General features: G+C 35.8%; 2 protein-coding genes across 7 annotated transcripts in view; one reads left to right on the forward strand and one right to left on the reverse strand.

Annotated features, from left to right (window-relative positions):
- The window catches only part of STRBP (spermatid perinuclear RNA binding protein), a 133,096-nt gene that overhangs the window by 69,805 nt on the left and 38,185 nt on the right, over window positions 1-25,106 (forward strand). For all 6 annotated transcript variants that reach the window (XM_054689769.1, XM_054689768.1, XM_037494404.2 and 3 more), the window contains 8 exons: window positions 4,770-4,990; window positions 10,575-10,740; window positions 14,066-14,210; window positions 20,793-20,884; window positions 21,416-21,511; window positions 23,053-23,164; window positions 23,812-23,909; window positions 24,121-24,232. In XM_054689769.1, coding sequence (XP_054545744.1) covers window positions 4,770-4,990; window positions 10,575-10,740; window positions 14,066-14,210; window positions 20,793-20,884; window positions 21,416-21,511; window positions 23,053-23,164; window positions 23,812-23,909; window positions 24,121-24,232 — 1,042 coding nt within the window. The remainder of the gene's footprint in view (window positions 1-4,769; window positions 4,991-10,574; window positions 10,741-14,065; window positions 14,211-20,792; window positions 20,885-21,415; window positions 21,512-23,052; window positions 23,165-23,811; window positions 23,910-24,120; window positions 24,233-25,106) is intronic.
- On the reverse strand, window positions 21,686-22,399 carry LOC119232300 (cytochrome c oxidase subunit 7B, mitochondrial-like). The gene is made up of 2 exons (XM_037494283.2): window positions 22,355-22,399; window positions 21,686-22,119 (listed from the first exon to the last, which is right to left on the reverse strand). Exons 1-2 carry the CDS (start codon window positions 22,397-22,399, stop codon window positions 21,787-21,789), a joined length of 378 nt encoding a protein of 125 aa, XP_037350180.1. The 3' UTR covers window positions 21,686-21,786.

Here is a 25,106-nt window from a genome sequence, read left to right on the forward strand (position 1 = left end):
GGGAGCAGCGGGCGGCAGAAGAGGTCTGCGTGCCATGTGGGACCCTCCTCCGGTGGCCGGGGAGCAGCCGGGGATCGATCTGGCGCTGCAGAGGCTGCGGGCAGCTTCGCAACCCAGCGCTCAACCGCTGCGCCATTTGGGAGGCCCTAGAAATTTTTTTTTAAAGATTTACTTATTTATGCAAGAGCTGAGGTACAGGTCAGAGGTGCAGGAGGGCGAGAGAATTCACCAGAGACAGAGCGGGGAGCAGAACAGGCAGACGGACTGAAAACACTGCTGAGGGGAGCAGTGGGCGAGACAGGAGAGGTCTGCCACGCCAGCCAGGAATCGAACCCTCACTTCAGAGGCTGTGGACAGCTTCGCAGTGCTGCTCTCAACCCACTGCACCACCGGGGAGGCCCCTGGTGTAGAAATTTTAAATTTAACTTATAAATTCAATTTTCCAATCTCCTTTTGCTTTGCTTCTTAGTACTGAGATTTGAATGAGAACTGTGTTTCTGCATAGTTCTTCCAATTTTAAGTTTTTAATATTTTTTAAAATATCTACTTGGAGTTTATTTGGGTAAATAAGATTCCAGATTTTTTTCTCTTTTTTTGGTAATACCATTTATTCAGAAAAGTGTGATGCTTGTCCTGTCATATCTAGGAAGCTCTTGGATTAACTTTGGCAGACTATGATTTGTCAGAGCTGTATTAGAGATTTATGTTATGTGGCAGTATGTAATTTTGCTGTGGTGAGGCTAGTGGTACATGAGTTTAATAAACAATCTAGCATCTCCAATTTGTTATATGGCTCTTTTGTTTCTTTGTTACTTATGTTGGGATTTATATGAATAAAAGCTCATGAAGTGATTAAAGTTTCTTTGTGGCAAAAGACTTCAGTTGGAAAACTGGTTGGGGATGTTGAATAAGAAAGAAATATAGGGCCTCCCCCAGTGGGGCAGGCAGTTGAGCGCAGCATTGTGAAGCTGTCCGCAGCTTCCGCAGAGCTGGTTCCATCCCGGCCAGCTGGTGAAAGTCCCACATGGCATGGCAGACCTCTCCTCTTGCGCCTGCTGCTTCCCTCAGCAGTGTATTTTGTCAGTCTGCCTGTTCTGTTTCCCGCTGTCTCTGGTGAATCCTCTCACCCTCCCGCGATTCTGGCCTGTACCCCAGGTATGTATGTGTGTGTGTATGTATGTATGTATGTATGTATGTATGTATGTATAAATAAATAAAATCTTTTAAAAAAGATAAAGGTAATTTCTTAAAGAAAAAAAGAAATATAGATGGATGATATTTAGGAAAAAAAGCTTTGTGATTGATTTTAGTCCAATATTTATATGATAATTGAGGATTTCAAAGAATTTTTAGTTATAGTTTACTTCATTGTACAGGGAAGAGTGATTCTGTAATATTCATTTATTGGTGCCCAAATTTCAAGTATTGATATTCACAGCAAAGACTTTAAACAAAATATTACTGTTTATTAGCCCCTAATTTCATATAAGACGCTGTTGCTACCTTTTTAAATGGAATACTTTTGGCTTAATGGAAACTCACCAACTTATCCTTGTTCATTTGGTTATGTACTGGTACAAATGTCTGAATGGTATTTGTAAATTTGGAAATATTCAGAGGTTTTTTTTGCATGTGTGACTCATCTGTGTGAAGGAGCTACTTTATTAAATTTTCATGAAATTCATTCTATTTCTGGGCTCTACTCTGCTCTAGTGATTTTTGGGCCAGCATGTCATTTTAATTACTGCTTTTAAAATTTTAGATATTTTGTTTTAGAATAATATTACCACCCCATCCATCTTTGTAAAATGTCTTTTGATATTCTCAATCTTTTTTTTCCCACAAATGGGCTTTGAAGTTATTATTTTTAATAACATTGGTTGTATCATTATATAAGTTTCAGGTGTGTGCAGCATTATCAATCAGTATCTATGTACTACATTATGTTCATCACCAAAAGTCTAGTTTCCACCTGACAGCATAGAATTGGCCTCTTTTACTCAATTTACCACCCCCTTCCTTTCTGGTAACCACTGTTTTGTTTTTGTAGTCTAAAAGTTTTGTAGGCTTTTTTGGTGGTTGTTGGTCATTCGTTTCTTTTATCTACCACATATGATTGAAATCATATGGTGTTTTCTCTCTTATTTTACTGAGCATAATACATTCTAGGTCCATTCAGGTTGTTGCAAATGTCAGGATTTCATCTTCTTTTTTTATTAGTAGCTGAATAGTATTCCAGACCACATATTTATCCACCTATCTGTGGATGGGTGTTTATGTTGTTTTCAACCCTTCATTATTGTGAACAGTGTAGTGAACATGGGGTTCATATATCTTTTTAGTGTTTTCATATTCCTTGGCTAAATACCTAGCAATGGGACAGCTAAATCATGTTACTTCTATTCTAGATGTTTTGAGGAATCTTCATACTGTTTTCCATAATATGTGCACCAATTTACATTCCCATCAACAATGTATGAGGGTTCCTTTTTCTACGCATCCTTGTTTCTTTTCTTTTTAATAAAAGTCACTAATAGTTCGTGAGGTCCAACACATGTGGTTTGGGTTTGCATTTCTCTAACGATAAGGGCTTCTGAACATCTTTTCTCTTGCCTGCTGATTATCTGTATGTCTTCTTTGAAGACGTGTCTGTTCTGATCCTCTGCCCATTTTTTTAACTGAATTCTTTGTGTTTTTTGTTGTTGAGGTTAGAAGTTCTTTATAAATTTTTGATATTAATCTGTTGTCTGATATATGATTTGCAAATATCTTTTTCCTTTCAGCAGGCTGTGTTTTTGTTTTAACATTTTTTTCTGCACTGTACAGGAGCTTTTTTATTTTGGTATAAGTTGGTTGCTTTTGCTCTTGTTTCCATAAAGACATTAATAAGACTGATGTTGACGAAAGACATCTTTACAGACACATCACCCAAAGCAGTGATAGTGAAGGTAAAGATAAACAACTGGGACTACATCAAATTAAAGAGCTTCTGCACAGCAAAAGAGACATTAACAAAAACAAACAGAAACCCCACCGAATGGGAGAACATTTTTGCACACAACACTAATGAGAAAGGACTTATCAAAAAAATCTACAAAGAGCTGATGAGACTCAACAAAAACAAAGAAAATAATCCAGTCAAAAAATGGGCAGAAGAACTAAAAAGAAACTTCTCTGAAGAGGAAATGCAAATGGCCAACAGGCATAATGAAAAAATGTTCAACATCACTGTAATCAGGGAAATGCAAATCAAAACTAAATGAGATACCATCTTATACCATTGAGAATGGCACATATAAAAAAAACTAGCAACAACAAATGTTGGCGAGGTTGTGGAGAAAAAGGAACTCTCCTGCACTGTTGGTGGGAGTGCAAACTGGTCCAACCACTATGGAGAGCTGTGTGGAGATTTCTGGACCTACTAAACATAGAGCTTCCATAGGATCCAGCAATTCCACTCCTAGGTATTTACCCAAAGGACACAGAAACATCAATTCCAAAGAACACCTGCACCCCTATGTTTATAGCAGCACTATTTACAATAGCTAAGCTTTGGAAACAACCCAAATGCCCAAAAATAGATGACTAGATCAAGAAGATGTGGTACATATACACCATGGAATGTTACTCAACATTCAAAAAAGATAAACACATGCAATTTGCAGCAACATGGATGGCGCTGGAAGGGATCATGCTCAGCGAAATAAGCCAGAAAGAAAAAGAAAAATACCACATGGTCTCACTCATAGCAGGAATCTAGAAAACTTAAATATGGGACCAGGAAAAAGAGTAACTATAAAAAAGAAAATATCAAAATCAACAAACAACTATGAACCAGAGACACTCTATGGGAGGTAGGGGGCGGGGAAAGGAGGAGTTGGGGTCAAAATAAGGGGGTTGTAATTGTATGGGGAATATAAAAATAAAATTTAAATAAATTAAAAAATAAGACTGATGTTGAAAAACTTGCCTCATCTATATTTTCTTCTGTGTATTTTATGGTTTCATGTCCAGTATTCAAATCTTTAGTCCATTTTTGTATGACTTAGTCCACTTTTTATGTGTGGCTTAAGGTCTAGTTTTAGTCTTTTGAATGTTTGGGTAAGTTTTAAGTAAACCATCTTGAGGGAATTTTGATTGCGCTAGAATGCATTTGCAAATAAGCTTGGGAAGTCAGTTCTTTTACAATATGTATTTTTCCGTTCTGGAATTGGAATGTTTTCTACTAATTTATTTTAAAAATATAGCCTTGAACCAAAAATTTGAACAAATAGTGAAAAATACTTTAATTATCCATAGTTTTATGGTAGTGTTGACATGTAACTTTGTATTTTTTATTATTACTGTAGTATGAAATCTCAACATTTCAAGGTGCAAAAGTATCCAGCAATTTAGAAAGGGGGGGGCAAAGTATTATGAGTCACTGTCATGCATTTCTAGACACTCTCTGTAAGCTAGGAAGTATCTGTTTCTTGCAGATGTTGTGTAATATGAATGGTCTTTCTTGAAGTGGTATTTAAAACATAGAGGTTCAGATAAAAGGTGGTGTATACATAATGAGTGTGACCTGGGTGACCTTTGCCACAACATAAATGAAAAATCTCTAAAATTTTCCGTCATGGGGTTTTACATCTCATTCGTAATCAGTTTTTTATTGTGCTCAAGTATTTCGTGTTTGGCAATTAATGTTATGAGCCAATTAATGTTTGATGCCATCCTTTTCTGTAACATTTCCTTTGTTGAAGTAATTGTTTTCTCTCTCCTCACAGAGATCTATTCGATCTTTTGCCAATGATGATCGCCATGTTATGGTGAAACATTCAACAATCTATCCATCTCCAGAGGAGCTTGAAGCTGTTCAGAATATGGTGTCTACTGTTGAATGTGCACTTAAACATGTCTCAGACTGGTTGGATGAAACAAATAAAGGCACAAAAACAGAGGGTGAGACAGAAGTGAAGAAGGAAGAGGCCGTAGATACCTATTCCAAGTGAGTGTGGCCTGACCTTTCAGGTGTTTTGCTGTAATGCCCAGAAAAGCCCAGGGTGTCTTCCCACTGGATTATAAGTGGTACATGGGTTTTCTCCTTTATATGATTGTAAACAAAGGAAGTAAATATGAAATTTTTCTGAGTTAAAACTTAAAGAAAAATGACTGAGCCAGAAAAAGAAAATGGACCTGTTCAGAATGCCTTTTGAGAGAGAGTGTTTACCAAAACCTTTACAATCTTCTCCTTTGGAGGTTGTGCTATGTCATTTTTTTCATGTGTTGGTTCTGCCTTGTAAATTCTGAAATAAACAGTAGTGTTTTTAGCTCTGAGAAATCATAAAATGCCATTTTTGTCTGGTATTTAAAAATCATAGTATAGAAAAAAAGAGTATAGGAAAATGTGTATTTTTTACTTTATTTACTTTATTGAGTCCTGGGATTCAGCACGGTGTCTTACATAGAGTCTCATTGGATAGTTGTGCAAAGTGAAGTCCTAATGGGGGTCTTTCAACAATTGTAGCATGGAGTCATACTTTGAAACTTCTTATATCCTGTTAGGCCTAGAGTTATTGTTTAGAGCCATGTCATTATGATTGAGAGTATGACTTCCTTTGAAAGAGAAAGCTCTTTTGACTGTTCTGTTTTAATTGACTTAAAAGCATTACATTAGCTCCAACTTATAAGTTGAGGCTAGAGGTTACAGAATACCTTACCGCTTTCAGTTTAAAATAAATATGATAAATAAAGATTAGTGGAAAGGTATTGATAAATTGATTTCCTTCACATGAAAGATAATGTGATCCTTTCATCTTCAGATGAAATAGCATCAGTTTCCAATTAATAACATAATACCTTGACTTTGCTAACTATTTATAGGTATATAGATTGTGTCAAGTCATAACCTTGTCAGCTTGAAGGTTCTTGGCAGTAATTGAATTTTTTCTTGTATATAATGGCTTTAAAAAGTATTCTGTCAAATTTGGGGGTTGTGTTAATTATGTAGTAGTATCCAGTAATCTAACTCTATATATCCCAGTTCCTGTGCATATTAAATAGTCATGCATTTCATTTTTAAAATTCACTTTGAAATTTTTTTTTAAAGATTTATTTTTATTTTAATTTAATTAAATTATTTATACAAGCACTGGGTATAGTCAGAAGTGCGGGAGGGTGAGAGAATTCACCAGAGCCAGAGCGGGGAGCAGAGCAGGCAGAAGGACCGAAGTACACTGCTGAGGGGAGCAGCGGGCAGTGGGAGAGGTCTGCGCACCATGTGGGACCCTCCTCCGGTGGCCGGGGAGCAGCCTGGGAATCGAACCGGCGCTGCAGAGGCTGCGGGCAGCCTCTGCAGCCCAGCTCTCAACCGCTGCGCCACCGGGGAGGCACCACTTTGAAATTTTAAAACTTTTTTTATTGTGGTAAAATATATGTAACATAAAATGTGAAATTTTTTGCCAGTTTTAAGTGGTTTCATTTTCAGTGGAGTTCAGGCCTTTTAAATCCATCTTCTGTTGTTTCTTCCCAAGGCAGAATAGACCTTTGCAAAGCGCTCCAGTAGACTTTTGCTTAACTGGATCAAGTCACTGTATGTTAAAGGTTTTAAAAAATGATGTGCTCCGTGCTTTCATGTAGATTTTTAAATATAGCTCTATATGTGGAAGCTTTGATCATTTCTGTAAAATCTTTCCATATTATGGAAAGATTGAGCGCCTATCTGTGCTTCTTAACACTGGTGGGACTCAAGGAGTGCAGAATATTTGTATCCTTATTTTGTATAAACTGGATGCAAACTCATCTTCCAAGAACAGAACTGTGTTCCAGTAATAAACATGATAGTGCTCCTAATATATGCTAATTTCTTCAGAGAGCATGAAGTTGGGTGAGGGCTGGCTTCTCTTTGTTAAGTACCTTGTGTTGCCAGGCACTGTTATGCAGCTTTTACAAGCGTGTTGTCTTAATTTACCTTTTCACAACTCAAAGTCAAAGAACTTGTTTAAGATCCTACTATTTGTACTGTTAAGGTTGTTAGGACTCTATTCTTAATTTAAGCAATGCCCAAAATTTGGACCAATTGCTCTAGCCATTCCTACCGTATTCATATTCTTCATTCAGACTTAGTACTGAATTAAGACTTAGTTTCTCTGTTTAGTCATGCTGTCTTCTGTGTAAGATCAAGTATATCATAATCATGATAAAGAACATAATCTAGCTAGTAAAGACTAATTAATAATAGCTACCATTTATTGAAGGCCAATTATAGTACCAGATTATTTTTCATATTATCTTAAAACTAACCTATATAGTCTTTATCATTATCACCCTCTGCCACCTCCATTTGATTTTCAAAATTTCCACTGCTTCAGATTTGCTTATGAAAAAAGTGACTCAGAATCCTTAACAAATTTTAACTTAAGGTCACTGAATGGGTATAGATGGTGGAGCCAGGATTCATATTCAAATCTCTGGATCCAGTTATCTTACTATCTATGCTTCAATATTCTCTGACTAAAATGTGGCAGTACAGAGAGATTATTCACTGATTCTGGGGATCAGAGAAGAGCTTATTAAGTAGGTAACATTTGCAATGTTGAGGGTTTTGGCAGGCAGTGAAAGTGTGGGAGAGAAAATAAATCAATAAAGTGAGAAGTATAGGGATTATTTAAGAAATAATAGTTATTGCTTATTGAGTTATTTATATAAGCCAGGGGTTGGACTAAGGTCATTATTTTCATCAAATTAAAAGATGTTCTCAGCATCTCTCTGTTATCCTTTCTTACAAAAGAGAAAGTAGGCTCAAAAGGATCCATTAATTTGTAATTTATCCAGTGTCACATAGTATGTGGCAGAGCCAGTATTTGAGCCAGGAAATCATGCTTCTTTCTGAATTGCTGCCCCAATATGCTAGTGTCTTCATGTTCACTAGCATATAGGTAGAGTGACAGCCATGCAGAGCTTCTGTAATGTTAGTCTGGTTGTTCTATGCTGAACACAGTATACGGTACACAATACAATAGATTGGAGATGGCAGAGGTGTCATTTAAGGCTAGTCAGGAAGAGGTTACTGAAGTAGTTTAGGTGATAGGTGATTAGAACTGGAGAAGAACCTAGTTTGAATGCAGTGGTTGGAGGGTGATAATGGAGGCAGTATTTATAAACTATGATTTGGAAGAATAAAGAAGATGAGAGCACAGGAATAAAGAAGAATCAAAGATGACCAGTTCTTTTCTTAATATTAGATAATTCCTTATATGTGGGTCACTTTAAAATGCTTTTTTTTTTTTTTTAAAGGTTTATTGATTGATTGATTTATACATACATACATTCATACAAGTACTAGGTACAGTCAGAAGCGCGGGAGGGTGAGAGAATTCACCAGAGTCAGAGCAGGAAGCAGAGCAGGCAGAAGGACCGAAGTACACTGCTGAGGGGAGCAGTGGGCTGCAGGAGAGGTCTGCGCGCCATGTGGGACCCTCCTCTGGTGGCCAGGGTGCAGCCGGGGATCGAACCAGCGCTGTAGATACTGCGGGCAGCCTCGCAACCCAGCGCTCAACCGCTGCGCCACCGGGGAGGCCCTAAAATGCTTTTCATTTATTTCTATACTGCACCACCTTTATAGTTTTCCATTGAGATAATGTTTGTTAAATCTGTTAAGTGTGCTACCTAGCTGGACAAGTGGCTGGATTATTTAAACATTTGTCTTGTTTCTGTTGTCACAATTTCTTTCTCACCTTCTCCTTTCTCTAGTTTAGTCTCAACTCCACTGACTTTTGCCTAACTGTGTTGATTCTTTGCCTCTAGCTGGAATGACCTCATCTCTGTATAACCACATCAAGACTACTGAAATCAAGCTTTCAGGTTGTCTTGCTTGACCTCCCTCCCTCTTTTGAGCTTGGGAAGCAATTCTAATAATGTAAGAATCTGAATGCTATGGTCAAGCCAACTTGAATTTGAATCCAGGTTTTACTATTTTACTCTCATTATGAACTTGAACAAATAACTAGCTTTTCTGAGGTTCACGTTCTTGTCTTTCAAAGGCTTGTTGTGAGGTTTAAATGAGAATTAATGGCTTGCAGTTCTCACATTTTACGTACTTCCCCCTCTTAAACAGGTCACGGCATTTGTGTTTAACTACAGTGTACATCTCAGGAGCAGGAGAGAATGACTCTCATGTAACATGTTTTCCGTACTCAAACATTTGCTTACTTGTTGAATGACTGCTAAGCTGAGTTAGTTACATTTTCACTTGTGATTAAAGAAGATGAACTGATAAAAAATCTCAGTATTAAGATCAAGGATAAGTTGCTAACATTTTTCTTTTTTTTTTTTAAGTTTTTAAAAAATGTTATTTATTTATGCATACAAGAACTGGGGTACAGGCTAGAGGTGTGGGAGGGTGAGAGGATTCACACAGAGTGGGGAACAGAACAGGCGGATTGACTGAAATACACTGCTGAGGGGAGCAGCGGGCAAGTCAGGAGAGGTCTGCTGTGCCATGTGGGTTGCTCCCTGGCCGCGGAGCTACAGTGGCTGCGGATAGCTTCATAAGCTGCGTCTTAACCCCTTGTCCCACCAGGGAGGCTCGCTAACATTTTTCTTAGACACCATTCACGACGATGTCCTTTGAGTGTTCTTTTTTTCTTTTCTTTTCTTTTTTAAAATTTATTTTTTTTTATTATAAATTTTATTTTTATATTCCCCATACAACTGCAACCCCCTTATTTTGACCCCAATCCCTCCCCTCCCCGCTCCCCACCCCCCATAGAGTGTCTCTGGTTCATAGTTGTTTGTTGATTTTGATTTTTACTTTCTTATAGTTATTCTTTTTCCTGGTCCCTTATTTAAGTTTTCTAGATTCCTGCTATGAGTGAGATCATCTGGTATTTTTCTTTTTGTTTCTGGCTTATTTTGCTGAGCATGATCCCTTCCAGTGCCATCCATGTTGCTGCAAATTGCATGTGTTTATCTTTTTTGAATGCTGGGTAATACTCCATGGTGTATATGTACCTTTTAGTTATTCAATTTAGAATGCATCTTGGTCTGTTCTTTCCTCAGTTCTTCATTTTTATCACATTATTCTGCTTTCCCCACAACCTTTGGGAGATTCCTAGAATCTGAAAATTACATATCTATATAGAACCTTAGCTCATCTAGCTGACGGCTTTTTTTTTACTTTTATGCATACTGAGCAAGAGGTACCACTAGTTGTGGAGTTCAGGTCTTTTAGATTTCTACCTTGATTCTCTTTCTCAGTATACGTTATCAAAGATTCTTAATTACTGGCAAAATAATAGAGGTTCTAAAAATGTTTGAAAAGATGTTTAAGGGGATACAGTACTTTTGGATTTTCTAAGCAATACAGATGTAATAAAGAATTGAAAGACCTATAGTCTGAAATACACTCCCTATTGATTACTTGGGAAAGATATTTTATGAGCCCTTAAATCTGAGTCCTACTTTTGAGGAATTTCAGATGTCTGTAATTACGCACTCCTTTATCAGTTCTGTGTGTATCCAGAAAGCCAAGTAATGAAGTTATAGTTTGGGAAACAGGTTGTAAAAGTAATCATTCAGATTTTTATTTTTAGGGATCAAGGTGGTCGGACATTGTGTGGTGTTATGAGGATTGGCCTGGTTGCAAAAGGCTTGCTGATTAAAGATGATATGGACTTGGAGCTGGTTTTAATGTGCAAGGACAAACCCACAGAGACCCTGTTAAATACAGTCAAAGATAATCTTCCTATTCAGATTCAGGTGAGTACAGTTTAATTGCACCTGTAGGAAAACTTGTAAAAAGGTGAAAGTAGATAGTGACCTTGATGAATTAATAACAAGGGATTGTCATTAGTAAAGGATAGGTACAGACAAAAGGAGTACCACTACTCTGGGTCAATGACTCGTCATCACATTTAAAGCAAACTTTGGTGATTAGATATATTTACCAAATTAAGATTGTTATTAAGATACAGTCATGAATTTTTCAGTTGTATCTTGCTAGGAGTCTGTGTTTTCTAGACTAGGTCACTCATCATTATAATGCAGGAAAGAATTAAAAGATCAGAGAGCCTAGACAACTGGAAAATTTCATAGGTCATAACTTAAAACTAAAGGCTCAGAAATTTAACAGTCACCCATTCGTTCTATTAATGGAAGAAATATTTCTGATTTCTGTTCACAAACGTTTTTTATATTGGGATGCATTTAGAAAATTTTAAGGTTGATGTGCTTCATAAAGGATGCTCCTATCAAGCTCCTCAGGACTGAAGGCAACCGGTTAGCCTGGAGCTCTAATCTTTCTAGGACCTGCTCTGTCAGCTTACTCTAAGGTCCAGTTGCATCATTGATTGGGAAACAGATGATCTTTCAAATGTGTTATCTCTGGTATAATTAGATTATATCTTATTGTTAATTTCATGTCCTTATATCCGTATTACATAAGTAGATATCAGCCTATAGGATCCAAACTTTGAGTTGTTGAATGCTCTCTTTTCTTATGTTGGTTTCTTTTATTTGTATTTCTTCTAAAAAGTTTTTGTCCTCCAAGTAATCTGAATTCAAAATTTGTTTTCACTAGCTTTGGTGGTGAATTATTTTCTGTCCTGTTCACCAGTTGATCTTCAAAACTATTGTCCTTATTTTTTAATCTATTATTTTTGACATTCAAATTTGTGTTACTTGTTCACATGTTCCCCTATATTGTTTGGAGCACTATTTTATCATTCTGCCTTAGCTCTTAAGATAGGATTTTCTAGAAATGTTTTCTGTTCTTTTATAGGGTAAAATTTATTTCTTAAAAATTAAAAAAAATTCCTTTTGTGTTTATTTGGAGAGGGAGAGTGGTAAGCAGCATGGAATCCAATACAACTTTAAGAAATGAGTGGCTCAGTAATGGGTTTCTGACTAATTATACTTTTTGCTTTTGTTGTAGTGAATATTATTTATCTTAACTATAATAAAGTAATAGAGGTTCGCGTATATTGGAGGCATTTTCTACCGTCTCCTCTTTCTGTTTGCTCTCTTTGGTGAGTCCTGTTCTTATGAGAATGGTTGTGTTCCGCGGGTGTGTCAGGGTGGAAAACAGTTGGGAGCCAGTGCTGTAATAATTGAAGTTCTTGTTCTGAAACTTGATCACATTTCTCCATTATTAAAGATAACAGGAGATTAGATCAAGCTTCAGTCTGCGTTAATAAAGCTCTCTCTGTGCAGAGAACAGCCATGTGAACGTTGCATTATTTCTCTCCTGAGTGAGGATCATTATTTCTGGGCACCATAATTTTAAAATGTTGTCAAACTAGCAAGTATGCAAGAGAACAACTCAGGAGAGAGGTCAGGCCATATAAACCACTTCAAATATGAAGAGCCTAGGACTAAAAAAGACCTAAATGTCTTCAGGTCTTTGAAGGGCTTGTTGGATGAAGGTAAGAGAGAGCTGAGCTCTTAAGACCACTGGTGGGAGTCATAACAAAGGTATTTCAGTTTAATGGAGCCAGTGGAGTTATTCAGCAATGAAACCAGCTGCTTTGTATGGTGTTTAGGTCCACATTTATGGTTACTTGGGATAAAGGTACTCAAATGGGCATGTAATTGTCAGCTATCTCAGATTTAATTGTATACACACATAGACCACTATCATGCACATAAACACACACATTGTTATTACTAATAATATTTCAGGAAATTATTTTGGGTATAATTTCTGTGTTTACTCCTTGTTTGCCCCCCTTTTTTGGTGTTTATGTGGAAAACCAATCTTTGCTGCCATATCATCTTACTTTCTTACTTTCATCTTACTTTCATCTTACTTACATCTTACTTTCCTATAGCAACTTTCAACTAAGTACCTTAAGTAATTGGAATTGTACCATACCTTTTTCCTCCATACATACACTTTTCTTGATTTGAAGACTTCCTTGAACAAGGGATGACCAAAACCAGAAACCACTTACAATTAACCTAGCCTAAACCTCATACCGTATGTCTGTCACCTTGATGCATCTTATGGTAATATAAATGAAAAAATACTAGGTTCAACTCATTTTCTGATGAACATCTGTCATGTTCTTATAGTAATGAAATAAATGTGAACAGTTTTCTGTTTTTTTCTCTATATTCTAGTTTATTTTTTCACAAGGTCTGCCTGACCTTTCCCTTCCTTGGTTTCCTCTGTTCAAACTTAGAATGATGTATTTTCTTTTTTCTACCTTCTTTGGAATATTTAGTGGTAAATATTTTAATGCACACAATTCAAGATATCTTAGTGTTGCCATTCAACTGTTTCTATGAAGTAGTAGATACTAAATTTCACCATCAACAAAGATCAAATTATGTGCTTAATGTATAATGCTATATTAAATGTAACTTAATATATGATTCTCTTAATAGAGGATGGTCATTTTGTGGAAGGGTCTCAAAATATATATGTATAATTGTATGTTCAAAGAAGTACTGTGTGTTTTTCAGTGAATTTCACATAATTTATCCCACATGATAACTCTCACTAGGATGATCTCTGAGGCCTGTTGTCAGAGAAAGGGAGGCATATTATTTGTTTTACTAATTTTTTGCTGGTGAGTGACTGTAGAAATATTTTTTCATTCGTGCTTATTTGATTCTCTTTAAATAGCTATATAATCTTATAGAAAAATCTACATACTCTTAATGCCCTAGCTTGTATTTAGACTGTTCTTTCAAAAAGGTACTGGTTTAAGAAAAGCATCTGCAGTGATTTATTATTCTACAGTAGTTCTCTGTAATAATTTCAAGAACAATAATTGATGCTTTATCATTTAATTAATGCTGCTGCTATTATATTTAAAATATTAGGAAATGGTTTTAATATCATTTCATAATTATACATGTTTGGCATTGTGGTTGCTTTTTGAGGGAGGGATGGAGAAAGACGATCTGCTGGTAAGTTGAGGGGAGAGAGAATTGTTATCCCTAAGCTAAAGAATTAAAGACTTTATTCTTTCAGCACAATAATACTAATAGTTAATAACATTTGAAAACTAAGGGGCAGACATTCATTTTTTTTAGATTTCACCTAATTCGGTGTTTTTGAAATCTTGGTGACTTTCAGAAACTCACAGAAGAGAAATATCAAGTGGAACAGTGTATAGAGGAGGCCTCTATTATAATTCGGAATACAAAAGCGCCCACGTTAACTTTGAAGGTGATACTTACTTCCCCTCTAATTAGGGACGAATTGGAAAAGAAGGATGGAGGTACACACTACATAGATATATATGTATATATTTTTTGTTTTGTTCATTTAAGAACTCTCTTGAATGCTATGTTAACTATGTTTCATGGATTTAAGAAATAACTCTTCGTTTTATGCCTCTCATTGTATTTTAAACATCTTTGTTTCTACATAATCACTGTATTTTGTGAAAACATATACATTCAAAATATAAATTGTTAATTCAAAAACCTGTGCTTATCATCTTGGTCTTAACCCTGCTTTAATTTAATTTTGTACTATTTTGGTATTCTGTTTTACTATTTTTAGTATTGCATTGTTATCGGTATCAATCAACCTATTCCTGTAGTTCGGCTTAAAGATTTGATTTCAGGATTAACTGTGATCTAAAACAGTATTGTTTCAAATTTATTCACTTTTTAAAAAAAAATACTCATTTGCACATTGCTCTTTGATTTCTAATAACATATATCCTTATAAGATTTATGTAAGAGAGATAAATTGGGAGGTTATTTTTTAAAATCAATAATCTTTAGTAAATTTTTTTCTAGGAGTTTGAGAACATGTGAACATTTTGAATATGATATATGTGGGGATCATACTTTAAAACTGTCTTCTGAAGTTAGCAAAGAACTCTCTATAGCACCGTTGGCCTTAATAAAAGTAGAGTGAGAAATCCATTTACCTTTGAGAAGTAATATGGAGTTGGCAGCTACTTCTGATGTTTTTAATCCTGTCAAGTTAACTTGTTTCTGCCTCTTGGTCCTGTCTCTAGAAACTTGCCATATGATATTTCTTCTGTGTCAGATCTTTGACCAACTGGCTTTTCTCTATCATGACAGTTTAGAGGCAGTGTGGCCTATGTGGGGACTGCCTGTTGCTTTATTTTTTCCATCACTAAATGTTCAACACATTGCTTACTCCCCTACCTGAAATACCGGTACAGTAAGAAATATTGGTCAGTTTCTTAATTTTTTTCAAGTTGATCTTTATGTAGAAAAAACATGCTTCGTACCAGTGAAGTTGAACTTGGGGTTTTGGCACACATGACTCATAGGACCTCTTAAAGTAAAAGTGATAGACTCCTTTAAAAAAAAAGTTTTGAGTAGCTAAAATCAACTATACCATACCCAACAGATTTAAACTAGACTCATAAATCATTTTTTAAGATTAAAACGCAGCTAATCTTTAATTGGGTTTATGCCTGTACTTTTATTTTTAGGTAAAGTATAACACTTTTGAAGAACCAACCTTAAATGACTTAATTTCTTTAACAGCTTTACAGTTCACCATTAACTGTAGAACTATAAAATGATTTCTGAAGTATCAAGATAATTCTGTTAATTCTGGTAAGCTGTGTTCTACTTCACCCTCTAGTGTAAAACCAACCATTTCTAAGTATACTTACAAGTATAGGTATTCTTAAAAATTATTTGAGTTTAAAGAGATGAGAAAAAGATTGAAGTTGCCAAAGACTAGTTTTATTATATGTTTGCTTGTAGCTGTAGGTATTCCTTCCATTTCTTTTTCGAAAGTATTAAGAGAACAGCAGGCTTCTTTTTTTCTCATGATTTTGTGTACTTACATGAGATTTTGGCATAGCTTTGTAGTGATACCCTTAAGCTTAGTCTGATTCCTTTGTAACTTTAATTTTTGTTCAGAAAAGTGAGTGCATCCTTAACTAAAAAAGAAGTTTTAAGAATGGAATTTATAATAAATTAGAGTCATAGTTTCTCTTCAAGGTATTTGGGTTACTGAAGGACCCCAAGATCTCTTATCTCTTGGTCATGAGCTGAGGCTCACAGTTAATGTTAACATTGTGTGGGATCAGGTAAGGTGTACGAATTGGCTTGCACCTGATGTTTTACACCTTACTTCCTTTCTTTACAAATGGCAATGAGATTTGCTTTGCCTTTGTTTTTAACCCCCCAGCTCTTTGACTCACTTGATATCCCTCATAATTTGCTCATTTTGTCTAACCTGGGCTATGTCAAAGGCAGTTTCTTGTTTTGCACTAGCAGTTTTGCATATTCTTGGGCAACTTTGAGGCTCCTGCATAACTGAGCATTTGAGACCTAGGCTGTACAATTTTATTGTACCTGTTCCTCATACTAGACAGCTCCTTCACCTTTGATGCAGTTCTTTTCAGCTGTGTAAAAAGAGGTGAAAGCATATGATTCCTTGGGTTCCAGGAATTTCTAGAACTGAAAGATACCTCTTTTAGAAAACCTCTACTCTCTAAAATGTAAAAAATATACATTGTTACTTTTTTCAAGAAAACATTTTCCTATAGCATCTCAACTTCTGACTATTCATAATATATAACTCTTGTCATTTCTGTTCCTTTTCTTCACTGTCCACATATTTGGATAAAATCTAAAAAAGGGAAAGTAGCATGGTTAAGAGCAGGTAGAACTGGAAACCTGGGGCAGCTTAGAGCATCACACTTAACCTCAGGGAGTGGATCTGACTTGACTTGATTCAGATCACCAGTAATGTTTTCAGTGTCCAAAAAACATAGTGAATTTCTTTAGTACTGTTTTTTATTTCACAGGTGATTTCCTCCTATACTGTCAGTTTCCTTGCATACTCTAAACTTTTACTTGAAGGTGTTTACTGCTAAAGAAGATAGAGAAGAAAAAGCATAGGCCTTGGTGCCTGGGTTAACCCCGTTAGTTACTATTGCTGTTTGACCCTGACAAGTTTCTTCATTTTAAAATGTGGGTAATAAATACCTTAAAAAGTTGTTTGAGGTTAAGTGAGAGAATTTATGTAATGTGAGCTGTATAATATGCAGGACACGTTAGTTGATCAGTAAATAGAGATAGTTACTCAACTTACTAAAAAGATTTGCGGTGTAAACTTATTCAAACAACCTTGTGTTAATGAGAATAATGCATGTATGATAGGTCTGAAGAACTGAACCTAAACAGTGAAACTTTTAAACACCCATTGAAGTGTAGTGTTAGAACCAGTGAGCTATATTAGCTGAAGGGCTTCTAATAATGAACTTGTTTATTACATAGCTTATGATTCATTGAGGGTAGGTTTCTTTTTCCCTCCCTCTAGTCTGTAGCCCTAGCACCTGGAATGGTGCCAAATACATAGTAGGTAATAAAAAAAAGTTTTAAAATAATTTTCATAGCATCTTGTCAGATTAAATAGGACTGTGTGATGTGTATGTACCAAATGTTAACAATGGGCAACTCAGGACTCAAGCATTATGTGTTGAAGATTTAGCTCCATTAAGGTTTATTTTATATTGTGTTATAAACTCTTTCTCATACATGATTTAATTTAACTTACCAAAAACACTATGAAGTAGATAATTGCCCTGTTTTATAAATTAGGAAAGTCACAATTTATCCAGTTCCTCTGACTTCCCTATTAGTGTCTGGGATGAGTGTAGGAACATTGTAGCTGATTTAGTTACTCTGCAGCACACAGTATCAGCTGCTTTTGGTGCTAATGATTTTAAACCCAAAGTGTATTTGCTATATGGGTGATAAATCAACTGTTTATTATAGTTACATTACAATTTGAAACTAGGTGCACAGGGAAACTGCTGAGTCTTTTAAACTTAGGCTAAGACAAACCTCTGCCCTCAATGTTGTGGTAGGTTTCAGGGAATTGTAGAAAAATTGCCAGTCTGTTTTCCATGTGTTGGTACCAATGCGAAGGTAGCAGAAGTTCACTGACGGTGCCCAGCTAGGGTGAGGCATTAGATTCTCATAGTCCAGAGAACATGAGTAGGATTATAATGATGCTGCAGGCTTTTTTCCTGCCTTCCCTAACTTGTAGACCTACACTAGCCAGTGCAAAACCTTTAGCCCTTATCTTTTTAGTGGCTACCTACTGAGGCATTGTCATACCAAGCAGCATTGCTAACATAACTTAGGAGAACAGTACCCTCTATACTATCTTAGTGGTACAATTACCTACAGATTATTGTGGCCTTATGTTTTGCCTGAACAGTACTTAAAGCGTAATATCCACTTTCTACAAAATCTCAAGGAATTGAGAGAAGGGCCTGCCAGGATATCTTCAGGCTAACGGGAAAATTCACCATGAACTCAGTAATTCAATTTCATCGAGATGGTCAGGGAGACCTACATGATAACCCAGTTCAATTATTTTATCTTTGAAGAGCTCAGGTTCTAGGTATAGAACTCCTATTTAACATAGTTATGTACTGGCTTTCCCCACCCCATTTCCAGCCTAGAGGCAGAGAGTTAGCTTGCACGTAAGAACTTGAGAGAAACTGACCAACATTTCCTGCAGTATAGTGTGTTTCTGGTCATTGATCTAACCTCTAACCAAATAAAATTAGGCATAGTAGACTTTTCTAGTGATTCCATTTTTCAGAATGTTTTATGTACCTTCATGCTCTGATGCCAGGTCACTGAGCATCAAATTTTTAAAAGCTGGTTTTCTTTGCTTTTGGCATTTTTGTCACTCCCCAGTGCCCCCACCCCCATGCTATTTCTTGCCTGTTTCTTGTCACATAGGGGGAAAAAAAAGACTCATAGTTCTGTTGTCTCTAATTTGAAGACTTCAAGATGCCTTTTTTAAAATAAGAAAAGCTTTGCTTCCTCACAAAATTGAAACACCTACATTAAAATTCATATAGAAATATTAAACTTGAGATTCTGCTAGAAGTAGCAGTGTTTTCCCAGCACCAATTCTGTGGTTGTTACATTAAATAACGTTTTTCTTAATGAATGAAAATACCTAAAACTGTATTCTTATATGAAGGGAATAGGCAAGCAGGGCTCAGAGGTAGCACTGAGGTGCTATATAAAGTTACATTGTTTAAAAACAAGTAACTTTGAAGAAGACAAAATGGGATGAATTATTACATCTCCTCTGCTGTTCCCACCTTGTGAATGTTGAAACATTTTTGATCTTTTGACTTGTTGACTATCAGAGCATGAAGAAACATGGCCATTCTGATGCTGCTAGAAAAGGGAATCTGGGGCAAGTCTTCTTTTTCACTGCTTGTCCCTTTCTTTTTAGTAGAATCTTCTACCTCAAAATGTTGACTGCCTGTAGCAAACATGTCTCTTCTGTCTTTTTACAAGTTTATGCCTATAATTTGACTCTGGGCTCAAATAATATATCTCAGTGTTTTGCCATTGTACCCTTTTACAAATACCTGTGTTGTGATGAGAGTGTGATGCTATTTATAAGCTCTGACCTCTGGACAAAAGTACCAGAAAATTCAAAGATTTGGGTTTGCCTTCTCTTTCCTACCCACTCTTCACTCCTCTTTTCCATTGCCCCCCTCTTCCTAACACCTCTATTTGGTCAAAAGATAAAATAAATCTTAGCTTGCGTTGCTGTTAACTTAAAGACTGAAGCCTTAAAATGGTCCATATCTTTTCTTGAGATTACATCACTCAGCAGTCAGTCAACGTTTGACATGTCTAACTTGTCTGATCATTTATTTATAGTAGTTTGTTTTATCTGGTACATGAGCTTCACACAGATGCTTGTATTGATCACAAACATTTCTATATAAAAACATTACAATGAGTCAGTTACATGTTTTGTGTCATTTTTATAAAGACAAAATTGAACAATTCCAGGAACTATATCACCATAGTATATTTGTTTCTGTGTATACATAAATCCATTATCTTTCTTTTTGAGTCCTTCCATTTTATGAGTAAAAAAAAGGGTGTAATGGATTGAGACGCTGTGTTGTGAATTTGTTAGAAAAGGTTAGTTTGTAACAATGCAGGTATCTGCTGTAAGCTCACCTGGTCAGAAAATAAGTGGTAGCACTCCAGCCTTTAGAATGCTGCAGCCATTAATCACATGTTTAGTTTTTAATCTTGCTGATTTGAGTTATCTTAACTTTAAAATGTTAAGGCAAATCAAATGGCTGTAATTGGGTAGTATTCTTTACTGCCTTTTTATAAAAAGGTATGTGAAACTTAAAATGTATTTCCTATTTGTAGTTTTAATCGTTTTGGTTTAGAAAGGTGAGAACTCTTAGGTAACATTTATAGTTTCCACACTGAAGTTTTAATGGTTATCTTGTTGGATAAATTTATTGTTAAAAAAAAAATAAAATTGCTGTGGTACTCTTGGTGTATCTCATGATATTCTTAGTGCATTTCAAATGGACTACATAAGAGGGGCCCCAGTTTTTCTTAAGAACTGATTAGCAATTTAAACCCATTTTATAGAGAAGTTGTTTTACTGTTCGCCTCAGATTTCTGTTCTTTGCATACTGCCAAAGGAAAAAGTGCTAACTACCTATTTTCAGCCCTGTGATGTCACATATATTTATATATGTGTATATATATATATATATATGCACTTAATAAGACCCCAGATTATATGTTACAGCAGTCATTGTTTGCTGACAGATTCTTTAGTGCTCCTGTGGTGCTTGTGCATAGAACCGCTGTATGACTTTTTACTTAAGTAATCATAGTGCACTTAATTAAAAAAAAATAAAAAATCTGAACCTCAGAATCTTCTGGGAGTCTTATTAGTTCACTCAAATGTTGCTGTTTATTTTTATTGTTTGGTAATTTGACAGGAATCCCTTGGTCAAACTGTATCTATCTTCTTTATCCCATTTTCCCATTAGAAAAGGTTGCGATGAAAGATCCTCCGGACTTATTGGACAGGCAGAAATGCCTGAACGCCTTGGCGTCTCTGCGACATGCCAAATGGTTTCAGGTTGGCTCTTTGTTATTATCTTATTGTTTTTGTAGCCTTGTGCAGGTTTCATTTAGAACACCTGCCACTTAATGATTTCTGAGTTACATGTAAAATGGGGGTACTCTTTACCTAATAAGGTTATCGTAGGAGTAAATGAGTTAATTTAGGTAAAGTGCTTAGTATACTTCTGCTATAGTTAATGATGTATTTATTATCTTATAATCATTTTTGGTTTAGAATTCTAAAGTTCAGGTTATGACTTATACAATAAAAACATGGGTGAGAAAAGCTATAAGTTAAGATAGTTGCCTGAAATGGAGTTGCCATGAGGCCATGAAAGCAAATTTAACAATGTGCTTTCTTTACTATAAAAATCTACCTTCTTAGCTAGTTTTTGCTACTTTTAATAACTTGATTTTTTGGTTTGCTTGACAATTGATGAGTTACTGGCTAATCAGTATTCACTTTAAAGAACCTATCCATGATCACTGTGCTTAAAATGAATATGGAGTTTCAACAGGAGTATTGGAATCATTTTGTTTGTTTTAGGCAAGGGCAAATGGATTAAAATCATGTGTAATTGTCCTCCGCATTCTGCGTGATTTGTGCAACAGAGTCCCTACGTGGGCACCATTAAAAGGATGGGTAAGTACTTAAACATGATTAAAAGCAAATTCTGAAGCTATATAGTCAGATAAAATTCTGTAGAAATTACATGTTACTGTAAAATAGCTATATTCTGAGCTAGATAAGGTGTGCATTTATTTTTGTTATGGAAAAATTATGTACTTTTTTTTTTTTAAGTTTCAAATGTACTTTATTTCCTTAGTAATGCCATATTTTAAGGGATACAGTATTTTTACTTGGCATCAATTATAAGTTGATTTTGAAACAATTCAGTGTTACACCGGCTGGGATGATTACTGATCTCTCCATTCCTTTGGGGTGACTCTGACAACAGGGGACAGGTTCCATTCTACTCCAGTTTGTGTTGCTGTATATGTCCACACAGCAACACAAAAAGCAGCTCCACTAGCTAATACTGCATTACCATATTTGTCATGGAAATCAGGTGTCCGTTTCTGGTGGCTCTGTCTTGCCATCATTTGCTGAATGTTTCGAACTTGGAGATGACTTAGTGCTTTTTTGGCCAAGGGAAACACCTTGAAGTTGAAGAGAATTGCGACCACTGCAGCGGCTGGCGCAACTACACGTCTATTACCCTTGCAAAGAGCTCTGAAAAAAATAATGTACTTTTTATATGAATTTTTTTAATGCATATAGCCTGTCTCATTTACCTCATCATATTCGTGTTACAACTGAGATATTTTTCTGACAAAAAGGCTCTGTACCTGTTAGAAGTGTACATCTTCCTGTACTTTTTTTCTGCACTGGTGCGCTTTTCACCTACTGCCAATGAAAGCTCATTTCAGTGCTACTTTCATTAAAATAAAAATTATCTGATATACCGACAAAAGACTCCCATACCCACTTTTTTCCTCCTTGAGTGTAGACACTGAAAACCAAGTTCATTTCAGTAATTAAGCAAATAGTACCCAATCATGGACATAGTTTATATTGCAAAACTTGTTGAATTTGAAAATTATTATGCCTGATTCAATCCAGACTACACAAGAACATTAGAAAACAAGTAGCGTTGAAAGGGGCCATTTTCAAACGAACATAACAGTTACTTTTTTGAAAAAGTATCATGAGTTTTTAGTTCATTCAATATGGAGATTGGGTCCTTCAGTTATTCTGATTGTAGACTTGGAGCAGGCTTTCTGAAATGAAGTCTTATTGTGGTTTGAGAGCTGCCTATGTTAAGTGGGAGATAGGTGGGTAGGGTTTGACTATTAATTAGTTATTACTAACTTACATAAAGGCTTATTAAATCTTTCTTAAATCAATTAGATGACCACATATTCTTAGGCATTCCTTTCAGGATAATGGAAAAATAAAGTTTTTGAAGCGAAGTAATTTCAATATCTTATCTCAGAAACAGTTGATCTAAAAACTCTGACAAGTAAAAGTTGATTATCAATGAGAAAAGTAATTGGGACCTAAATGTTAAATTGATGTTCACCTGTTTGGACTCTGTTGTAGATAGAAATGTCAGCTCACATTTAACTGGAATCCTTTTAACACTTGGTGCATGTACTAATTTGTAATTTAATATCTTCTAGCCACTAGAGCTTATATGTGAAAAGTCTATAGGTACTTGTAATAGACCTTTGGGCGCTGGGGAGGCCTTGAGACGAGTAATGGAGTGTTTGGCATCTGGAATACTACTTCCTGGTAAGGGTTTCAAAGTCTACAGGCAAAAGAATCAGAAAAATCTCAGTTTATTTTTCTAAATATATGCTAAATCTGTGCGCTGCACAGGAAAATGATGCATAGGAGTTTGTTTTGCTTGGAATTTTAGCAACTAGAATGTTTGAATGTTGGAAAACTACTTTAAACTCTTTCAATCATTATAATTTGTTTTGTATGTACTAACATAAAAGGTACTAATAAGTTATTGTGTCTGCTACAAATTTCCTTTACCTTAAGCTCTGAATTTGAATATGTAGATGTTTGCTTGAAATGTTTGAAGTTCATTCTAATTGTAGTTTGTCATTTAATTTGGAAGTATTTACTATGTAATTAAATATGTTATTCCCTTAAAGATTTGGGGATAATTCATCATGCTATTTCTAAATTCCCAGAGTAAGGCACAATTTGGCCTTAGATATACAAGTTACTTCCAGTCAGAAAAGGACAATTAAGTGTCAGCATTGAAAACGACAGCCTGTCCTTTTTATTCCTTTTAATTGAGCAGATTTTTAACCTACTCTGCCCCCAACCCCCGACTCCCCCCCCCCCCCCCCCCCGCAGCATTAGTCTGTTGAATTCTGAACTCTGTTCTAAATAGTTCCTGTGGTTCTCTTTTGCCTTTGCCATAGGGGGTCCTGGTCTTCATGATCCTTGTGAGCGAGACCCAACAGATGCTCTGAGTTACATGACCATCCAGCAAAAAGAAGATATTACCCACAGTGCGCAGGTAGATTGGGGCATATCACTGTGATCTATTAAAAGACTATCATTAACTTTGTTTTCTGAATTGTTCTGTTTAAACACATTATCTTGCCTGTTGCTGGGAAGTTTTGCCATTATAATTTCAGATTATAATCAATTTTTTTTTTTAGCAAGATTTTTAAGGACTTTATGAATGCCCGTTGAATTTTGAATAAATGTAATCTTTTATTCTTTAGCATGCACTGAGGCTATCAGCCTTTGGCCAGATTTATAAAGTGCTGGAGATGGACCCCCTTCCATCTAGTAAGCCTTTTCAGAAATATTCCTGGTCAGTTACTGATAAAGAAGGTGAGTGAAAAAGTTCTTTATTGGCGTTGGAAATGGGCAATGGTGGAGAAGGTCATGGGCTGCAACTCTTGCTAGAGCTGAGGGAACATAATAATTGTTAATCCAGTTCATGTATGAGAACATTTATTGCTTTTCTTCCTAACTTTTTTCTCTTCTGTTCCATCTGTGACATCAGCCTACTCTTACTTGTTCTTATTAGTGATGAACTTATATGGCTCCATTGGCCAGATTCCATTACTTCATAGACTTAGGGAACATACTTTGAGAACTCTTGGTTTAAAGAAAAGAGGAAAGCCATAAGCTAGAAGGAGATATTATCACTGTCATTGATTAGTTTGATGATATTTGGCATCCTTGGAAATACTGTATAACCAAGAAAGCAGAAATACAGAGGAGGAGAAAAGTGTGTCAAAAAATTCAGAACACTCTTCTATTTGTACTAGTCTGTCTGAACTTGGTTAGTGTTTCAGCAGCAAGAACACAGACTTTGGAGTCAGTGTAACTGGGATCCAGTTACTTACTTGGTTTTATACTTTGAGATTGGCTACCTTCCCTTGCAGGTCTTTTTATTTTTCATTTCTAGAATTTTGGCTGTTATATAGTTTCAGATTTTCCTACTAGAAATAATATTATTCCTTTTTCCTTCTTTTTAAATATTCTAATCATTTTTTTACATTGTGAAAGGACAGGTTTATTAGGAAAAAGAGAAAGAAAACTATGCTTGCCTGCATCGTTACAGGCAGGCAGCCTACTCATTCTTTAATAAAGTTTGGTTTTTGAAAATGCCATTATTTTGGACCTATTATAAACAGACCTGTTGGTCTGTTTCTGATTGTCTGGTCCTTCCCTTGATTTTTGATCACAGTATCTTGTC

The sequence above is a fragment of the Talpa occidentalis genome, unplaced genomic scaffold (genome assembly GCF_014898055.3).
Source record: "Talpa occidentalis isolate TD23 unplaced genomic scaffold, MPIMG_talOcc4v2.1 talOcc4.7, whole genome shotgun sequence".
Taxonomy (NCBI): Eukaryota; Metazoa; Chordata; class Mammalia; order Eulipotyphla; family Talpidae; genus Talpa; species Talpa occidentalis.